A 19,460-nucleotide genomic window follows, 5' to 3' on the forward strand; every position below is an offset into this window, starting at 1 on the left:
TTCTCTTTTTTGAATAGAGGGTGCATAACATTCAACTGCCCGAAGATCCCGGCGCGAAGCCTGAAGAGTAAACACCAGGTTTACTAATCTACCCACAATTTGTCTGGTGTCGGAATGTCTCGCTATGTTAGTACATTGTTAAAAAACAAAACACCATTTAATTTCGGGTTAAAATGTGTTGTAACTGCGTTACTGAGCATTGTAACGGGAAACAAAGTCAACTTCATTGTCAATCTTTCAGTTTGCGTTTACAGACAGAGAGATCGAAATACCGTTTCCCACAATCCCGAATACAAAAACAAATATATATAAAAATATGTATATACCTGGCTTCTGGGTGTGCTGATGGAAACGGGCGCTTTCATCAATGGTGTTTACCTTCGGCACAAAGTAATTGTCCAGTTTGTTCATAACAGTCTTCTAATTATCTGAATATTTCTCATCATCTTCTTGAAAAGTTGTTCCGCTTCTTTCCCCAGCGAGTAGAGCAGCGTACAAACCTGTACCTCTCCCTCTTATTTATGTAGCTTCGCTGCTATCCTGTAGCGGTGAAACCTCTGGCGCCATTCAGGTCATTGTTCTGGGCGAGATAAATCAAAGTTGTCCGGATGTGGGAACTGGCCATCCTGCGACGACTTCTGACGACGTGTAATGTAATGTCCAACACTGAGTATAACCAGTTGAGCCAGTATCTAGCAATAACCTAATGAACTTACTCTTTAATACCAAAATGTTTGCAAAGCAAATAACATAACGTACAGCCAATGCTTACAATTAATCCATTTAAAAGATTGCAACATATTAGGAGAACTATGTTGATCAGCTCCCTGGTCCTACTTTCACATTCCTTTTCATGCTGCTGCAATACCACATCCAACCAGAGAGCAATGCTAAAGCAAACCAGAACCCTTCCCCAGCTGGCTGGAGGGCAGAACAGTAATTACCCACATATACAGTCTATGTAATTACCCCCCACGCACCTGAACCTCCTGACTGAAGGTGTACTCTCATTGTTTGATCGATAACAAACCTACCGGAGAAAGCACTGGGGGTTAGAGGTTATCTGTTGCTTTTCTTTTGTTCTTTTTGTTCTCCTCTGATACGGATGATTAAGGAAGAGGACAAAGGAGTTCCTTTCTTTTCCACGTTTGCCCTTGACTGTCAACAGGGCAGTCATTCTATAGGGATTGTACTACATGCTACATACAAGGGGGGTGAGTACATGTATCTAAAGGTGCTGGGGTCTGGATGGAGGAAACCCCCAGGGAAGCCAGTCAGACTCAAGAAGTGAATACAATGACATCCAGGTAAAAACTATTTCTCCACAGAGCCTGCGTCTTTATGCAACACATGATTTTTTTAAATCTCATGTGAGAAATAGAGGCTTGCTTTTTTCCAACTATTTGAAATAAGGTTTCTTAAAATATAGTGAGAACAAATGTTCCACTTAAAATACAATATTATGTGTGCGCTATTTTTAGGGATTACGTATTATTTATTATTGGTGTTATTCTTATTATTTGGTCGTCACTTATCATCACACATGTTGTTATATACAGCAGATGATAAGTCCAATACATCTTGCAGTCTGAATGTCAGAGGGAAACAGCTAGGTGGAAACAGAGAGCAAATGAGCAGAGACAGAGAACGCAGGCGCAGTGTGTGCGGGTGGGGGGGCGGTAGAGATCGTGTTGAGTGATAATGGGATTGAGGGAGCGAGAGCGAGGCAGAGAGAGAAACGACAGACCGAGTGGGAGACAGCATTGGGGGACACCTGACCTTAAGAAAGGAGTGTAGCTCTCTGCTAGCCACACACAGACACACACACACACACACACACACACACACACACACACACACACACACACACACACACACACACACACACACACACACACACACACACACACACACACACACACACACCCACACACACACACACACACACACACACACACACACACACACACACACACACACACACACACACACACACACACACACAGTTCTTACAGGCAGAGGCGGTGAGCCAGCAGAGAGGAGCCTGTCGACCAGCAGCCATGACAGACATTGGTGAGTAGCTGCATATTGACATCCCTTAGTGTGTGTGTGTGTGTGTGTGTGTGTGTGTGTGTGTGTGTGTGTGTGTGTGTGTGTGTGTGTGTGTGTGTGTGTGTGTGTGTGTGTGTGTGTGTGTGTGGTTCCATATAATGTAGGTGATGACGTATGATACATCTGTGGTATGGTGTTGATGGCATCACAGTACCAGGCATGAGTGTGTGAATGTGTGTGCATGGATAAGGATGTACAAGGTGAAGATAGATGGTTGATAGATAGATAGATAGATAGATAGATAGATAGATAGATAGATAGATAGATAGATAGATGGTTGATAGATAGATAGATAGATAGATGGATGGATAGATGGATAGGTAGATAGATACATTATTATAATCAATAGAACAATTTCCCAGGCAATATTGCCGCTATGGATGAGTCTAGCATTGTCCGTAGTTACAAGTATACATCATAGCTCACGCCTTCTCCACAGCATAGCCATATCCACCTTCAGTGGTTTGTCCCCAGACCTCATTTCATTTAGATTTTCTTTTTTATGCAGAAGAAGTTGGCAGTATAGGCACATTGAAACCAAACTGATTACATGTCAGATTTCACTGTTGATTTATATTTCAGCATATTAATTAAACTGCTTCAGAAATATGGTTGAAATGTTCAACCTAAACCACATTTAGTTTCTAAGAGCGTCACTTGGTGTTGAATTCATTTGTGTTGAGAAGAGACAGTTCCAACATTCATACAATTCAAAATAAAAAAAACATTAATTCCAAACATAATTTCATGGACTTAGACAATGTCAAATGTTTTTATATGTTGTATGTGTTGTTGTTCCCACACAGATAATGCCAGAACACCCAGCTGTTTGTCTCACTGGGCAGTAAGAGTGCACAGTTCAGCTAGAAGCTATTCAGTCATGCATTGCAGGTTGGGGCGGACACAGCCTCGCACAACAACACAGCCTCATCTGAAGCTACTGCTACTGCAATGTGTCTTTTAAACTGTAGATCAGAGGCCCGCATAGGCAGCATCATAAACATACAGATATGAAGTGATGGTGAAGGTGGACCATCAGCTTTCAGACAGTCTGACAGTCAGTGATGGGATGTATTGCTGGACTGTTGTGTTGGAGGTTTGCAGGTATTGCTGACATTGTGTCAAGCCCCTGCATATACTGCATATGTCAATACACAGGCCTTTGTGTTGTTTAATGTGGAAACATACAGTGTAATCGCAGCATTTATAATAAGCACCATAGGGACTCCCTCGCAGCTCTCTGTGGGACCGATTTGTAAATTGCCTACTCTCTTGTCAAGCACTCAAAGTAGCCCACAGACACATGCACACACACACACACACACACACACACACACACACACACACACACACACACACACACACACACACACACACACACACACACACACACACACACACACACACACACACACACACACACACACACACACACACACACACACACACACACACACACACACAGACAGAGAAGGAGATTTGGGTTGGATCTTGACGTAGCAGGCTGTGTATCAACCCCCTCCATGCGGGCTATTTTCATTTGACTTAGTAGGGATTATCCTGGGTGATTACCATTTGCAGGTGTCTCCTCCTTTGGGTGTTTGTGTGTGTGTGTGTGTGTGTGTGTGTGTGTGTGTGTGTGTGTGTGTGTGTGTGTGTGTGTGTGTGTGTGTGTGTGTGTGTGTGTGTGTGTGTGTGTGTGTGTGTTTTTGTTTTTACTGTATGTAATGAATGTAAAGGATTGTGTTGTGTGTGTGTGTGTGTGCATGTGTATTGTTTAAGCTGTGTGTCTGAGCTGTCTTCCATGTAGCAGTAGATGAGATACTGTAGACCAGGGGTGCCCAACCTTTTTTGAACCGAGAGCTACTTTTAAAGTAGCCAGTCTGCTGAGATCTACCAGTCCAAATAGAGAGGCGTAGCCATTACTACCAGGTGAATACACACTTCTACTTGTATAAAACTGACCTTTGTACGATTAATACTTCATAAAATACTGCAGATCCTTTATCTTACCTCTTTCTAATCTACACACATACAAGTATCTAACTGAAGTCACACAACAGTGTTGTTGATACAGAGTTGGAGTTTATGCACACGTCACTACAGTGGGTGATGTTTTCAAGAAACATTGAACAGTGCTGCCACATATGACACGGAGACAAAGAAAAGACTCTGAACCCTTTCTTTGCCATTATATAAAAATAGTGTTGCTACAAAAGTATAAATGAGGCTTACTAATAAGACAACTCAGATCTAAAGCTACTCAGGAATCTGCTGCCAAAGTGCAATAAAAAAGACAAAATTAATAGAATCAAAACCTTTTTTGTTGCATTTTAGTAGATTATAACAATAAATGCCTTTAAAATAGGATGCAAGCAACACTAGTTTCTGAACCTGAATTGATAATAGACTATAATCAATTTAAGTTTGCATTCTTATACCATTTTGTACAATGATTATAATGAATAAGTTCAAACAAACTAAAACTTAGCTGATTAATAACGGTATCTAACTTGAGTTTTTATTATATCAAAAACCTGTTGAAATGCTGCTGTTATTTTTATTACGCATCGGCAGCCTCCAGGAATGCTTCTTTCACAATATGACACAACATGTGTTGAATTTCAACACACCTACAGAGTGTGCTCAGGGACAACACGTGTTGTGTTTATTTATGTGTACATCATTTTTACACACAAAATGTGTTGCATGCCCCTAACACACAATGTGCACATTTTACACAGTGTGTGTCATAAATGTGTAACCAAGATGAACACACTCATTTGTTATTTCTGCACATTTTGTGTTATATTTCTTTAACCAGAATTAACATTTGATTGTGTTATATCTGCACATTGTGTGTCAATGACGATTACTGGAAGTACCAGGTGGTGGATATGGTTTTTATTAAAAAAAATTGAATGCAAGAATAAATTCATTGGACATTTATTTACAAGGATTTCATTAGCACAATATGTCATTAAGAAAATAATTGTTAACATTTAAAAACATTAATATTTTTCTAATTCATCAAATGTTGACAGAATAGATAATTCATAAAATCACACCTAAAAAAACCTTATACCTTGGTTAAAACAAACTTAATCTTCAGCAAACTATTGTTGTAAATGACTTTCAGCTGAGGGAATATAGTGATGAGACTCTTCACAAGGACCACCTTTTCAGTGTTGGATGGATAATTAAGGACAAAAATGAATGACAAGTGAGCTATTTATTTTTTATTTTTCAAAAAGAATACAAAAAGTTCTAGCATACAAATATTACAAATGCGTCATAATAAAGCAATTGGTTATAAAGAATGTCCTTTTGTATCAAGCAAATAAAAAAACAATTTTTACAACCAATATATCACTTAAATGCAACAGTTATATATACACATATGGACAACTTTACCATTCAATCTCGTCCAACTGATTTTGCTGGCGTCACTCCTCGGCTCTTGGTAGTTCAGGCATTTATCAAACCTGGCAACTCCGGGTTTCCTTGCATCTGTCAATCAAAGTCCAGTGGCTCCGCCCCAAAGTGCCAGAGCCGCTCGCGGGGGTTTAATCTGCGCGCAAGGGTCATTTTATGCGCGTGTAAAAGCACATTTTCCGCTCGTGAGTAGCTTGTTTTACGCGCTAGAATATTGACCCAAATCTGACTCCATACTCTGGTAGCAGCCTTGCTCTTGTTGTTGGGCTGGTGAAAATGGACTGCTGTGCATTTAGCTGTCCTCTCAGGCCCCTCCCCTTTTGGGAGCGGAGGGCAGAATTAGGAGGGAATTCCTTCTCGTAGCGTTTGTGCACTGTTTTGAAATGCCGCTCCTAAATTACCCTTCTTCGATAAAGCCACGCTCACATTGCAGATGAGACAGATGGACTTTGAATTGGAATAGATACAAAAATAATCATCCTCCCACTCGGAGTGAACATTATATATGTTTTGCTTCTGCCATGATTGCGGTCTTGTGTGTGTGCGGACTGTCACTCCTGTTGACACCGACAACGTTAGCGAACTAGTGCCCACTGCCCACCAGCCACGCCCCGACACATGGGGTCACGCCGGCCAATCACAAAGCTTTGATGCGTTCAAGTGCATTATTCTGGCACAGGAAGATTATGTTATAGGACATTAATGATAAAACTGAATATTGTTGTTCTATTTTTAGACACATCTCGCGATCGACTGGTTGGGCACCCCTGATTTAGACGTTTCAGGTTGAATGATCCTGGGACTAAAGAAACTGGGATCAGTTTATTCAACCCTTTCACCAACAACAACAACAACAACCTTGTAAACCTCCAAGTACATACACTCTACACACCCTGGATGACCGTCATTGACAAGATTACAACTTGGAAAGTCGAGCATTAATGCTCGTCCACCCTTAACATATAAACTGTTACAGCTATACAAAAAATGTAAATATACATTATCTATGGAGGGAAAATTGCTTTGTACAGGATTTTCGTATCCTTTCCTGATCTCTAGCACATACATTACATTTAGCTGACGCTTTTATCCAAAGCGACTTACAATAAGTGCGTTCGACCAAGAAGATACAAACTTGGAGAAAACAGAATCATATAAGTACATCAGGTTTCAAAGAGCTAAAACATTTCAAGTGCTACTCAACTGGCTTTAGATAAGCCAGTCCTTTGTTAGTATATAAGTGCTTTGTTAGCAATTATATCGCTCGAAGTGAAGTCGAAAGAGATGAGTTTTCAGTCTGCCACACACACACACACACACACACACACACACACACACACACACACACACACACACACACACACACACACACACACACACACACACACACACACACACACACACACACACACACACACACACACACACACACACACACACGTTTTGCACAATGTGTACAAAACATGAAGCACGCTATGGTTTTGTTGACAGCCATACCCAGAGCATAGACTATAAAATAATATATGGTTATGCTTTAATACACTATAGCATTCACAAATAATTTGAAATACTGCAATTACTTTTAAGAAGTTGAACATAAACCACGTGCATCTGAAGGAGACGCTGTTTTCAATTAAACTACAGTCTTATGTTCATGTGTTAGTTATATAAAGTGGCATAAAGAAGCATAACTTAACTTATGTTGTTGTTGTTTTGGGGTGTGTATGTGTGTGTGTGTGTGTGTGTGTGTGTGTGTGTGTGTTCTATTTCGTATATGGCTATCGCTATTGGGTTATCCCTCTGCGCCCCCGCGCAGCACTGAAACACTTGTGGGCCCCACCCTCGGGCCTCCTTCCGGTATAAGTAGGAAGGGGGCCCGGCAATCTGCTCCCTCTTTTCTTCAGCAAACCAGCACAGTTACTGAAGCACAGCAATTGAGAATCATCAGGACAACTGCGTCCGTGATTGTCTCTCATGTGGCTCTGGGTTCATAATGAGTTATGAGCAGCAGAGATAAAAGCAGTATGCGAATCCTGCCTGGGGTCAGAGCGCGCGTACGCGGCTCTAAACCAGCAGGTATGCACACACTGCGCTCGTCTCCCCTCGGGCGATGGGAAGCGGAGAGCGGACGCTCTTGCCGCTGTGACCGAGGAGGACGATTGGCCCGTCCAGGCTTACGAGCCCTTGGATGGGGCCTCGTGTCCCTGGGGCCGAGTGCCGGGCAGAAGTCCGAGGAAAAAGGCAACTTCTGCCCCGCCTCCCTCCACAGTTCACCGTTCGGTTCTCCCCTCCCTCCTCTCCCCCGGACGGGGGAGACAGAGTCGGAGCAGGGTGCCAGCTTGGCGGCCGAACATGCTTTCCCCCTCTCCGTCACCACAGCGCGGTGGCGAATAACATCGCGTGGCTCTCAAACTTGGTGGGGACACTGGTAGAGCGGCCCACCACCGAGGCAGAGGAAATTAGCAAGGCGGCCAGCACGGCGCTCATTCTGTGCGCGTCCGTCGCTGTCTCCCAGGCGAGGATTTCCGCGGGCTGAAGTAGGCGTCTGTTACGGATGGCCAGAAAAGTGCTACTGGACGCTCCAATCAGCCCGGACGGGCTGCTCGGACCCCAGTTCCACGCCATGGTGGAGTCCATGAAGACGGCCGCGGAACAGGCGGACGACATTCGCCAGCATGTGCAGCTAGCTCCAGCCGGCTGAGCTGCCACAGCGGCATCAACGCCCGCAGCAGCTGCGGCATCTACGTCGGCCACAGGAGGCCGCAAGCGGAGAGACGCCCACAGCAACCGCCTGGGCGTCAGACTCGCTCTTCGGCGGCTGCAGGGGCTCCGTCCCACTACGTCCCACTTCAAACACCTCCATCCATCCCCTGAGCGTGTACGCTCCGACTCTCATGATGAGAGTCGGAGTGAGACGCAGCGTGTGGAGGCCCCGTGCAGCCCGTTCGGTCCCAGCCCACCTGGGGTTACCTCACGCCCTGTGTAAACCAGCTGCCGATAACCTGTCGGTTAATAGCCAGCAGGGCTTGTTGCTAAAGGCTGGTTTTAACCTGTCGGTTAATACATTTCAGAGCGCGCTAATTAAGCCGGCTGCCACTAATCTGTTGATTAATAGACAGCAGGGCTCGCTGCAGAAGCCTGCCGGTTTTAACCTATAGGTTAATAACCTGCAGAGCTCGCGGCATTCCTCTGTCCGAGATACGCCTCCTACACACGGTCATAATAACCCATGAGCGCCATTTTAACGCCTCATGTGGACAGCACTGCACACACCTCCACTCATTCCCTGAGCGTGTACACGCCTCATGATGACAGCCGGAGTGAAACGCAGCGTGTGGAGGCTTCCTCGCAGCCCTTTCGCCTCACGGGCAGTGGCGGCGAGGGCAATGGCATGGCTCGTCACCATGACGACCATTACGGCACATCACAGAGAAGCCAGAACGGGGGAAGGAGCAGTATTCCAGGCTGAGTGCCCCAGCGGCAGCGCCCGCAGCGCCACGGCGTCAGGGCTCGCTGCAGAATTCTGATGGTTTTAACCTATCGGTTAATAAACTGCAGAGCTCGCTAATTAAGCCGGCTGCCACTAATCTGTTGATTAAGTAGACCGCAGGGCTCACTGCAGACGCCTGCCGGTTTTATCCCCTGTTAATAACCTGCAGAGCTCGCAGCATTCCTCTGTCCGAGATACGCCTCGTACACACGGCCTTAATAAACCCATGAGCGCCGTTATAACGCCTCATGTGGGCAGCACTGCACACACCTCCATCCATCCCCTGAGCGTGTACGCGCCTCATGATGAGAGTCGGAGTGAGACGCAGCATGTGGAGGCCCCCGCGCAGCCCTTTCGGTCCAAGCTCAGCTTGGGTTGCCTCACGGGCAGCAGCGGCAGGGGCTCTGGCGTGGCTCGTCACCATGACGACCAAAAAAACACATCTCGAGCATGTGCGCCCGCTCTCAGAGGTTTTCTCAGAGTGGCAGCGCGTGGGGCTGATGGACAGATGGATGAGCAGGCTGATCAGCAGAGGATACGTCCTGCAGTTCGCCTCTCCCCCCCCCACAGTTCAATGGGATACAGGAAACACTCCTGTCCTCCCAGAAGCTATGTCTTGCACTCCAATCCGAGCTGCTGGAACTCCTGTTGAAAGAGGATATCTCCAGGGTTCCTCAAAGGGAGGAAAATCAGGGGTTTTCACTCCCGTTATTTTTCTAATCCCGAAAAAGACTGGGGCAATGAGACATCCTCGATCTGTCAGTATTCCACATGCTGACGATCAAACAGGTGCTGGAATGTGTTCACCAGGACGACTTGTTCACTTCAACCTGAAGGATGCATACTTCCACGTACCCCTCATCCCAAAACACAGGAAATTCCTGCGTTTTCTCATTTCAGGGAATATCAGACCAGACAATCGTCTGCCGTTCGGATATTCCCTGGCTCCTCCCATTTTTGTGTAGAGAAGGCTGGAGCCACTACACAGAGGAGGGATGAGAGGGTGGTTTCCTCTGGACGACCTGCTATTTGCTGGCTCGCTCCAGGGAGGAAGTCGCTTTACAGACGGTACATCTCGTATTGCATCTGTCAAAGCCTGGGTTTCATAATAAATTGGAAGAACAGCTGTCCTCTTCCCTCTCAGACAAATGTTTATCTGGAGTGGAATTAAACTCAGCCAGCAGAGCGTGGCTCTCGCGGCAGCGAGTGGAGGAACTGACAGCTCTCCTCCGGCATGTCACAACCCACACAGCCCTCTCCGTGACGCAGCTGCTCGGCGTTGGCGTCAGCTGGTCACGTGATGATCCCCTTGGGTCTCTTCCATCAGGGGGACACTCCAGAGGTGGTTCATTCGCTGCAGAAGACTGCTGTTTTTAACATATTGGTTTATAAACTGCAGAGCTCGCGGCATTCCTCTGTCCCAGATATGCCTCCTACACACGGTCACAATAAATCCACGAGCACCGTTATAACGCCTCGTGTGGACAGCATACACACACCTCTCATCCTCTGGGCGTGTACGCGCCTCATGATGAGAGACGGAGTGAAATGCAGCGTGTGGAAACCCCTTCGCAGCCCTTTTGTCTCACGGGCAGCGGTGGCGATGGCGTGGCTCGTCACCATGACGACCATTATGGCACCTCACAGAGAAGCCTCTCCCCCCAGCAGTTCCATGGGATACAAGAAACACTCCCGTTATCCCAGGAACAGTGCCTTGCGCGGTTTACTCCCGCTATTTTTCTAAATCTCGGAAAAGAACGGGGGAGTCGCCCCGTTGCTGTACACTCAAACATGTGTTGATTTGCACAGACAACAGGCCACGGCTATGGAAGCAGCCTACCTCAATCGCCAGGGAGGAGTACGATCCGCGCAGCTTCTGAACGCAGCCAGGCGGCTGCTGTTCTGGGCACGCACACACGTTGCTCTCCATCAGAGCAATGTATATTCCCCAGCTAATTTAACCGAGGGGCTCGCAGAACGCAGCAGCCGTTGTATGCGAGGAGTATGGAGACTCAGACCTGTGTCACGCACACTGGTGCCTCAGTGGGATTTGGCTTTGGTGTTAAGCGCACTAAAGCAATGCCCCATTTGAACCTGATCAGGTTCCCCTTAAACTGTTTCAAGCATTTAATTTTAAAATATGTGTATAGATCATGTTAATTGCACTTAATTTCATCTACAGTACACTGTCACTCTATAGTTGCACACACACTCATTAAATGCTCATTAAACAGTTGGTGAAAATGTAAAGACTATTTTATATACCTCCATCAGGTGATGGTGCCTGCATGAGCATCATTAGAATGATTGTCGACCATGGTTTCTGGAGACCATGGTTCAAATATTCAAAAGTTGACCATGGTTTCTGGAGATGACATTGTGACCATGGTAGGCTGACCATGGTTGACCATGGTAGACCATGGTTTCTTCCCCATGGTACTGTGACCATCATGGTATTTTGTGGTCAACCATGGTATTACCATGGTTGGCAATGGAATACCATGGTGACCATGGTTACGTTTCGCAGGGGAGGGGGTGTTATTGAGCAGGTGTGTCTGTGCTTCTAGTGCCGGGCTGAACCAGTGGGGCGCAGACTACATCATGCTTCGCCCTTAACCCAATAGCGATAGCCTTAGAGGGCGAAGCCATATACGAAATAGAACTGAGGTTACCTACTGTAACCCAGCTTCTATGAGTAAATGGTGCAGCCCTCTAAGCGCTGGGCCCCACTGGCTCTATGCATAGCTGAAGAAAAGTTATATTGTATGGGAGCAGATTGCCTATTGTCACTATTGGGTTATCCCTCTGCGCCCCCGCGCAGCACTGAAATACTTGTAGTCCACGCCCACCCACTAGGTGGGCCCCACCCTCGGGCCTCCTTCCGGTATGAGTAGGAAGGGGGCCCGAGGGTGGGGCCCACCTAGCGGGTGGACGTGGACTACAATTGTTTCAGTGCTGCGCGGGGGCGCAGAGGGATAACCCAATAGCGATAGCCTTAGAGGGCTGCGCCATTTACTCATAGAAGCTGGGTTACAGTAGGTAACCTCAGTTGTGTGTGTTGTGTGTATTGCAGACTCTCTGAGCGGGGCTCTACAGGCTCTCCGTGTGAGTACAGAGCTGATTGAGGAGGAGCTGAAGCTTCCTCTGGAGACATTGCTGGCTGCTCTTTTGGAAAAGAGTAAGTCATCTAACACACACACACTCACTCACTCACTCACTCACTCACTCACTCACTCACTCACTCACTCACTCACTCACTCACTCACTCACTCACTCACTCACTCACTCACTCACTCACTCACACACACACACACACACACACACACACACACACACACACACACACACACACACACACACACACACACACACACACACACACACACACACACACACACACACACACACACACACACACACACACACACACACTATATTAGAGCAGGTTGCAAACAGTTCAGATACCTTGTACCGTAGCTCCTACAGTTATATTATTTGTTATATATATTTAAGTCAGAACTGGGCTTTACTGTGTACCATTAGCCAACACTAACTTTGCATGTTAACAGTAAATGTGATGGGATATCCTGTCTTTATTGCTCTGAACAAATGAACATGTGTCCACAGAGAAGGATGCTGCTGTGGAGATAGCCAGCAGTGGGGTCCTGCCCTCCCTGGCCCAGGTCCTACGGAGCAGCAGCCCCCTGAGCTGCCAGGTGGCGCTGCTGGTGGCAGAGATGGCCAGAGAAGGTAGGATACTGCTACAGGTGTTAGCACGCATTTTTGTCTTGGATTATATAAAAGAAAATAACATTAGGGATTTTTCAGCTGCAACTCAAAGACAGCAGCACAATCATTATTTGAATAAATCACTTTAGGCAATTATGCTACCACAACTGATCCTTATGCCACCATATTGTTGACAAGAGATGTATTCAGTAGCTGTTCCAGAGCTTTCCATTATATCACACAATCTTCCTGAGCAGAGTCAGTTTATCCAGTTGTCGTTTCATACGTGGCTCATTGAAAAAGCAGGCTTGAAACAGGTAGCACAACTGAAGAAAGACAGGTGGGAATCAAAGGTTGTACTGTCTTGAATCGAAAGACTAAACAATCCGACAGCCTACAAACAGGCTGGTATAGTGTAAGATGAATAAAGGAAATGGGGAGCAGGTGTGCAGTGGGGGAGTGCAGGGGTCAGGTGAATGTGCAGAGGGGATCTCTGAGGACAGGAGGGGGGGCGGAGCCGAGGCGAGGGGTAATATTAACATCCAGCATGGCACTAGCATGCAGGGTTGGGAGGGTTACCTAAACAATGTAATCCGTTTCAATGAATAGTTACCTGTAAAAAGAAATGTAAGCATTAACCTTATTTTTGTATCAAAATATAAAAGTAATGTAACTTGCTATTACTTTTGGATTACCGCAATGTCAAATGCATTGAAAATCAATACAATTAAATATGAATAAGATGTTTTTAATTATAATGTAAGACAACAGAACAATGTGACCTTACAAGAAGACACCAAGATATTTTAGGATAAAAAATGATTGTATTGACAGGGAAACCTGTCTTTCATGAAGCATATTGAGGCAGCAGCCTACACACCAACACTGAAACACATGAGCACATACTACAGTTTAAAAAAGCAGAAATAACATCTGAGCTGACAGAAAATGCTCCGTTTTAGTTTATTACACACAGTTAAGCTCACACACACTATTTCATGAAAATATAGGTTCATCTGCTGAATTAAAAACAGAACAAATAATGCAAAGAAAGTAGATTCAGGCAGTTATTTTTTTGTGTAATACAGCTACCTTTTAAAAAGAATCCTGATTACGTAATCCCGTTACATGTAATCCGTTACTCCCCAAGCCGGGTGAGAGGATTCAGCTGAGAGACAGGTGATGGTGTTCCTGGTGTGTTGCAGCTGCAGTCAGAGAGCCGTGCATCGAGGCCGGCCTGGTGAAGGTGCTGCTGCCCCACCTCAGCAGCACCGACCAGGAGATGCTGCTGAACACCGGCAGGGCCATCGGACGCATCTGCTTCGACAACTGTGAGTGTCTCTCTTCACTGGCTACCTGTCTGTTCTGGAATGATTTTAAGGTTTTACTGATTACGTCTAAAGTTCTCCTGATGACCTCACTGACTTGTCGTGCCCTTACGAGCCAGTGCACAGTCTCACACCCTCGGGTAGGGTCCAAATCCTTGATATCAGACGGCAGTTGCCACACTAGTTGGCTCCTTGTTAGCACTTGTTAGATATATGGTCACAAGTTTGGCAAACATTTTACTAGTCACTCTTTTTCTGCAACTAGTGACGCCAGGAGCGGCACTAGCTCACCAAAGTCCCAAGTAGTCAGCTTTTCTGATGAACTAGTGGCCCTCTGACCGTACTAGTGACACTAAAAGTCTTACAAGTCAACTATTACACTGCAAAAGCTCTGACATCTTACTTAGTTAAAAAAGAAGCAGAACATGAGCAAACTAGTTCACTAGAAATATCCAAAATCACTCATGAGTTAACTAGTGGAGCCAAAATATTCACTAGTTAACTGCGTTGACGCCTCTTTTTACCTTAGTAGTTAACTAACGGGGCTCAAAATGTCTACTAGTTAACTAGTGAGAGACTAATGTGTTTAGGAATCGGAACTTAAATACACTGTGTTTGGAAATACAGTCATATGACCATATTTTACAAAATAACGTATTTTTGTAATTATGATATTATGACTGTTTATCAAGTTAGGTAAGAACATTGAAGATGTTGTTCAAATTAGAAAGTTGCCTTAGGACTGCAGACAGGAATAGATCCTCTTGAAAACATTGTATTAACTGTGAAAGGTACTTGGATTAGCATAGTACTGTGATAACAGAGGGACCCTCTTCCAATCACAACATTCCTGTGAGGCCGAGAGATCGCCGGGACTTTTGTAAATATTAGTCCAAGAAAAAATAGGTTGTTTATTTTCATCGAGTCTATCGTTACCCTGACTTTAAGTTCTGTCCAGTGTTTCAGCTGCATTCATGTCATGAGCACCGCTGATAAAATGTAACACGATAATGAATATCCTCAACTTTTGTTTCTAAAGTGCCAGGGTTCTCACAAACAAGCATACGCACACATGCACAAACACGCGCACAAACACACACACACACACATACACAGAGCGGGGCAAAGCAGAGTCCGGCTAAAGGCTGCTGAAAGGAAATGGTGGAAATCAAAACACCTTGATGACCTCCAATCCTATCAAGCTCTCCTATCCTCTTTCTATTCCCACAGCCAAACACACTTTCTTTCAATCTGAAATTCAATCCTGCTTCTCCAAACCCAAAACACTCTTCTCCATCTTCACTCTTCTTCAACCCCCCAGCCTCCTACCCCCATCTTCCCTTCTGCCCTGCACTTTTGTCAACTATTTTGAGAAGAAAATAGATGACATCGCTCTTTTTATTTAATGTAATTGTTTATTTGAACCGGGACAGTGCACATTAATGAACATTTTAAACAAAATAATGCTTTCAAATGTAAATGAGCCGGATTTGAGCTTTGAGCTAATTTCCATCCGTAGTCCTGTCATATACAACATTTATGAACATAACATTTATATACTTGGCAAACATAAATACATGATATGCAGAAAGAGCATGAGCAGCATATAAGCATTTACCACAAGGCAGTACAATGTAGCAGCTACGATATGTAGTGCGGGAGGAGATAAAAGAGCTACATCAAGTGCAAAAAAAGAGCTACATAAAGTGGAAGAGGAGATACCCCTGTATTAAAGTGCATTTAGCGGTGATTACACGTTTGTTTGTTTCTCAACCATTCTTTGAGTTGACCTTTAAAGCTATTGAGAGTGGGACAATCCCGTATCTCTGTTGGGAGGCTATTCCAGAATGAGCTGCCGTTAATGGAGAGGACATTTTGTCCAAAAGTGGTCCGTCTACGGTGGACCTCACAGTCTCCTCTGGTCTCTGACCTAGTGCAGTGTCCAGTGTGTTTTCTGTGGATGAATTCCCCTAAGGGGGGGGGAGCAGTCCATGTAAACATTTATAAATAAAACACATACTTTCAAAGACTTAAAATTGTCAAAACTCAGGAAATTGACATGAAATGTCCCCCATATAAAGGACAGATGAGACCAGAGGACAGATTGTTCTGGAAGGCTAACAGGTAGCCTACTAACTGATGTGGACAACATTGCATTAGCTGCTACCAAGCTGTTTGGACTAATATATGCAATAAACCTGAACTACCCCCCTAAACTGAAGTGCCCATTCGAAGTGCTCCAGCAAATGTTAATGGAGCTAGACGGCAACATGCTCTCCAAGAAAGCCCAAGCGTTTAAAAACAAACTGTTTAAGTGAGCTGTTGCCATGGACCATTGTGCACTTTTACAGCATTCATACTGGACTTTCATCGATACAACTGTCCTGCACTTCATTTGCTCATGTTTTTTGCTTGATTTGCATGTTTCAGAAATGTGTGTTTTTCCTGGGGTCATGTGTTTTCAGAATGTACCACTTGTCATGTGTTTCAGAATGTACTAATTGCGCTACTTCAAAATGTCAGTTCTTGTTGTTATTTGTAATACTTTCTTTAGTGCATATGTGGTGAGAAACCAGGCAATTTTTATACATTCATGTATTTTTCCAAAGCAATGCCATTGCTTTTTTTGCATTAAAGTGCCCTTTCATATTAGCAGGTTACTATTTACATAATGGATTTGCAAGAACATTTCCTTTTTTCGGCTAGGCGTTGACATTTTCTGTTAACCTTTTAAACCCTGAGCCTGTTTATCAGGTTTCAGGCTCGAAAATGACATTCCCAGAACAAACTATAACTTCACTTCTAAAAGGTTTATATGAATAATTGTTGTTATCAAAGCAAGGTTACATCTGTGAGTTGGATGTAGAAGTGTCAGAATCAATATAGATTGTTCTGTGTCAGAGTAAATTCAGATGGAACATAGCAAAAAAATGTAAATTCCTGTCTCCGCCTAAAGAAAACCCATTACTTATAGTGAAGACCAACCTTGAATGATGGGTTGGTAGCCTAAAAGCTTTAGGAATCCAAAGTATAACATATAATAAGTACCCTGTTTCAAGATTGAGGCAAAACAAGTGACATTTGACCTTTTTAGAGAGGTTTATGAAAATAAAGTCCAGGCGGAATAAGCTTTGGGCACATTTGGTTCCATCAGTGCCATTTGACCTTTTTCAGGTACCAGACTATAAAAATCATTGTATTACATTGAATCATCACTATAGGTATTCATTCCACCCAAAAATAAAATTAAAAAAATATTTTAAAAAATAAAAATATTTCTTAAAAAAATAAAAAATTGTTACAAATATTTTTGTGAGTGTGTAGGTGTGTGTAAGTGTAGCTGTGTGTGTATGTAACTGTACCAACGCACTATACAATAAAACTACACTGTAGGTCATTGTGTGTAGGTGTACTTGCACAATACAAAAAAAACGGAAACATAAGTAACGTTTGACTCCAACTGGGGCAGATTTATTTCAAACATTTTACCAACCCACTATAGGCATGTAAAAAGAAACATTTTACCAACGTACTATACAATAAAATCACACTAGGTATATAAAAACAAAAAGTATTTTTTTTTAAATAAACACTCGCAAAATGTTATACCTACCTGAACTTTATACCTACCTGAATGTTCCAGTATTTAGGTCGTGCCACTCCCTGTAACAGTTCTTTTTGACAGTGAAGCACAGAGGGGCCTGGCACTTCCTGCAGTACACAGGTGTCTTCACCCTTTTGAGTCCAGCATCTAGGCCCCTCCTGCAGTTCTTCCTGACCTTGGTGGCATTTTCCCCATAATACTCGGGCATGCATGTGAGTGGTGGAGGAGGGGGTGGTGGAGGTGCAGGGCCTTCAGCAGGGCCTTCAGCAAACTCCAAGAATTCTGCAGCAAGCTGCTCCCTGAAAGTCTTCTGGGTGTGTGGCTTTGTCCTGCTGGGGTCACTCCTCATCTAACAAATGTGGAAAAACAAAGAGATTAGATTAATTCACTGGCTTATACTTATAGGATAATATTGGACTATAAATGAATAATATTACACCAAATAAATAAGTAAACACATGTATATTCATTCACTGGCCATTCATTTAGAAAATGTAACTCCAAAAAGACAAGTAACACTATTTAGCATTTTGGCTAATCATTCCTGTTGGCTAAGCTAACACTGTGATGCAGTTCCACCAAACACAAAAGTAATACATAAAAAGGATAATATTGGACAATAAATGAATAATATTACACCAAATAAATAAGTAAACACATATATATATTCATTCACTGGCCATTTATTTAGAAAATGTAATAATAATAATAATAATAATAATAATTTCAATTTATATAGCGCCTTTCACGAAACCCAAGGAATATACCTACACTGAAAAAAAAGGCTGTTGGATTCACATGATTTTAACATGGACATCGGTTGCACATATTAAAAACATGTGTACTCAAAACTATTCCATTATGTTAAAGACACACAACTATGTTATGTCAAAGAAACATTAAATTGTTATGTTAATGTGAATATTTCCTTTAATATTTGGTATATTCATTTACCATATGTTTAACCAACATGACTTTTTAATGTTCATTTTAGGCTTTTAATATGCTCAGTATATTTCATTTGTACCTGTTAAAGCCACATTAATGTTTTGTTTAAACTACAGTGTTTATCCTAGGTTTACTGCCTTGGCAGGGTGCTGCTCGGGTACCCCCCAATATATATTTTTTTATCCTCTGGAGCAGAGAGGAGCTGTGGATTATTGTTATTGATATTGTACAGTAACAAAGTATTTGTACATTAAAAAGTAATAAAGTACAGTGTTACACTGTACTGTACTTTATTCAAACTGTATTCCCTTCTTATCATGTACAGGGTTTCCGTTAGCCGGTAATTACCGGTTTTTAGCTGGTAAAATTTATAAAAAACCGGTAAATTCAAAACCTGATGGTCAAAATGTCTGGTAATAATTAGGGAGGCTCCGATCGATCGGCCGCCGGTCATTATCGGCCGATATTCACTCTTAATAGTTTGATCGGTGCTCTCTATAAAGGCCGATCAGGAGAGCTGGATCTGATCGATATGGACAGAAACGCGAGTGAAGTGTAACCGGACGAGAGAGAGAGAGATCAGATCAGCTGCTGAGTCTGACCGAGACACGCAGCTCTGCAGGATCACCTGAAGCCCCGCCCTCTGTTTAGCGAGCTGCAGGAGCTGCTTGAGAAACGGACGTGCTGTCAGGAGAGAGAGGGAGGGAGAGGGGAAAAGAGAGGATCCGTTTCTCCCGTGTTATTATTCAAAGTTGATGTAAACCTCTGAATAATGTACGTTATCTACTACAAGTAGTTTGTTTGAATGTAATAA

At 43.8% G+C, this 19,460-nt stretch overlaps 1 protein-coding gene across 2 annotated transcripts in view; it reads left to right on the top strand.

The window, feature by feature from the left end:
- Nucleotides 1-1,682: 1,682 nt before the first annotated feature.
- Nucleotides 1,683-19,460, top strand: part of LOC117459993 (rap1 GTPase-GDP dissociation stimulator 1-B) — a 79,065-nt gene continuing 61,287 nt past the window's right edge. The window contains exons 1-4 of one of the 2 annotated variants that reach the window (XM_034101189.2): nt 1,683-2,073; nt 12,111-12,215; nt 12,665-12,787; nt 13,972-14,097. In XM_034101189.2, coding sequence (XP_033957080.1) covers nt 2,061-2,073; nt 12,111-12,215; nt 12,665-12,787; nt 13,972-14,097 — 367 coding nt within the window. In that variant the 5' untranslated portion in view covers nt 1,683-2,060. The remainder of the gene's footprint in view (nt 2,074-12,110; nt 12,216-12,664; nt 12,788-13,971; nt 14,098-19,460) is intronic. The other variant, XM_071205686.1, reaches the window with a different exon arrangement.

The sequence above is a fragment of the Pseudochaenichthys georgianus genome, chromosome 15 (assembly GCF_902827115.2).
Source record: "Pseudochaenichthys georgianus chromosome 15, fPseGeo1.2, whole genome shotgun sequence".
Classification (NCBI taxonomy): domain Eukaryota; kingdom Metazoa; phylum Chordata; class Actinopteri; order Perciformes; family Channichthyidae; genus Pseudochaenichthys; species Pseudochaenichthys georgianus.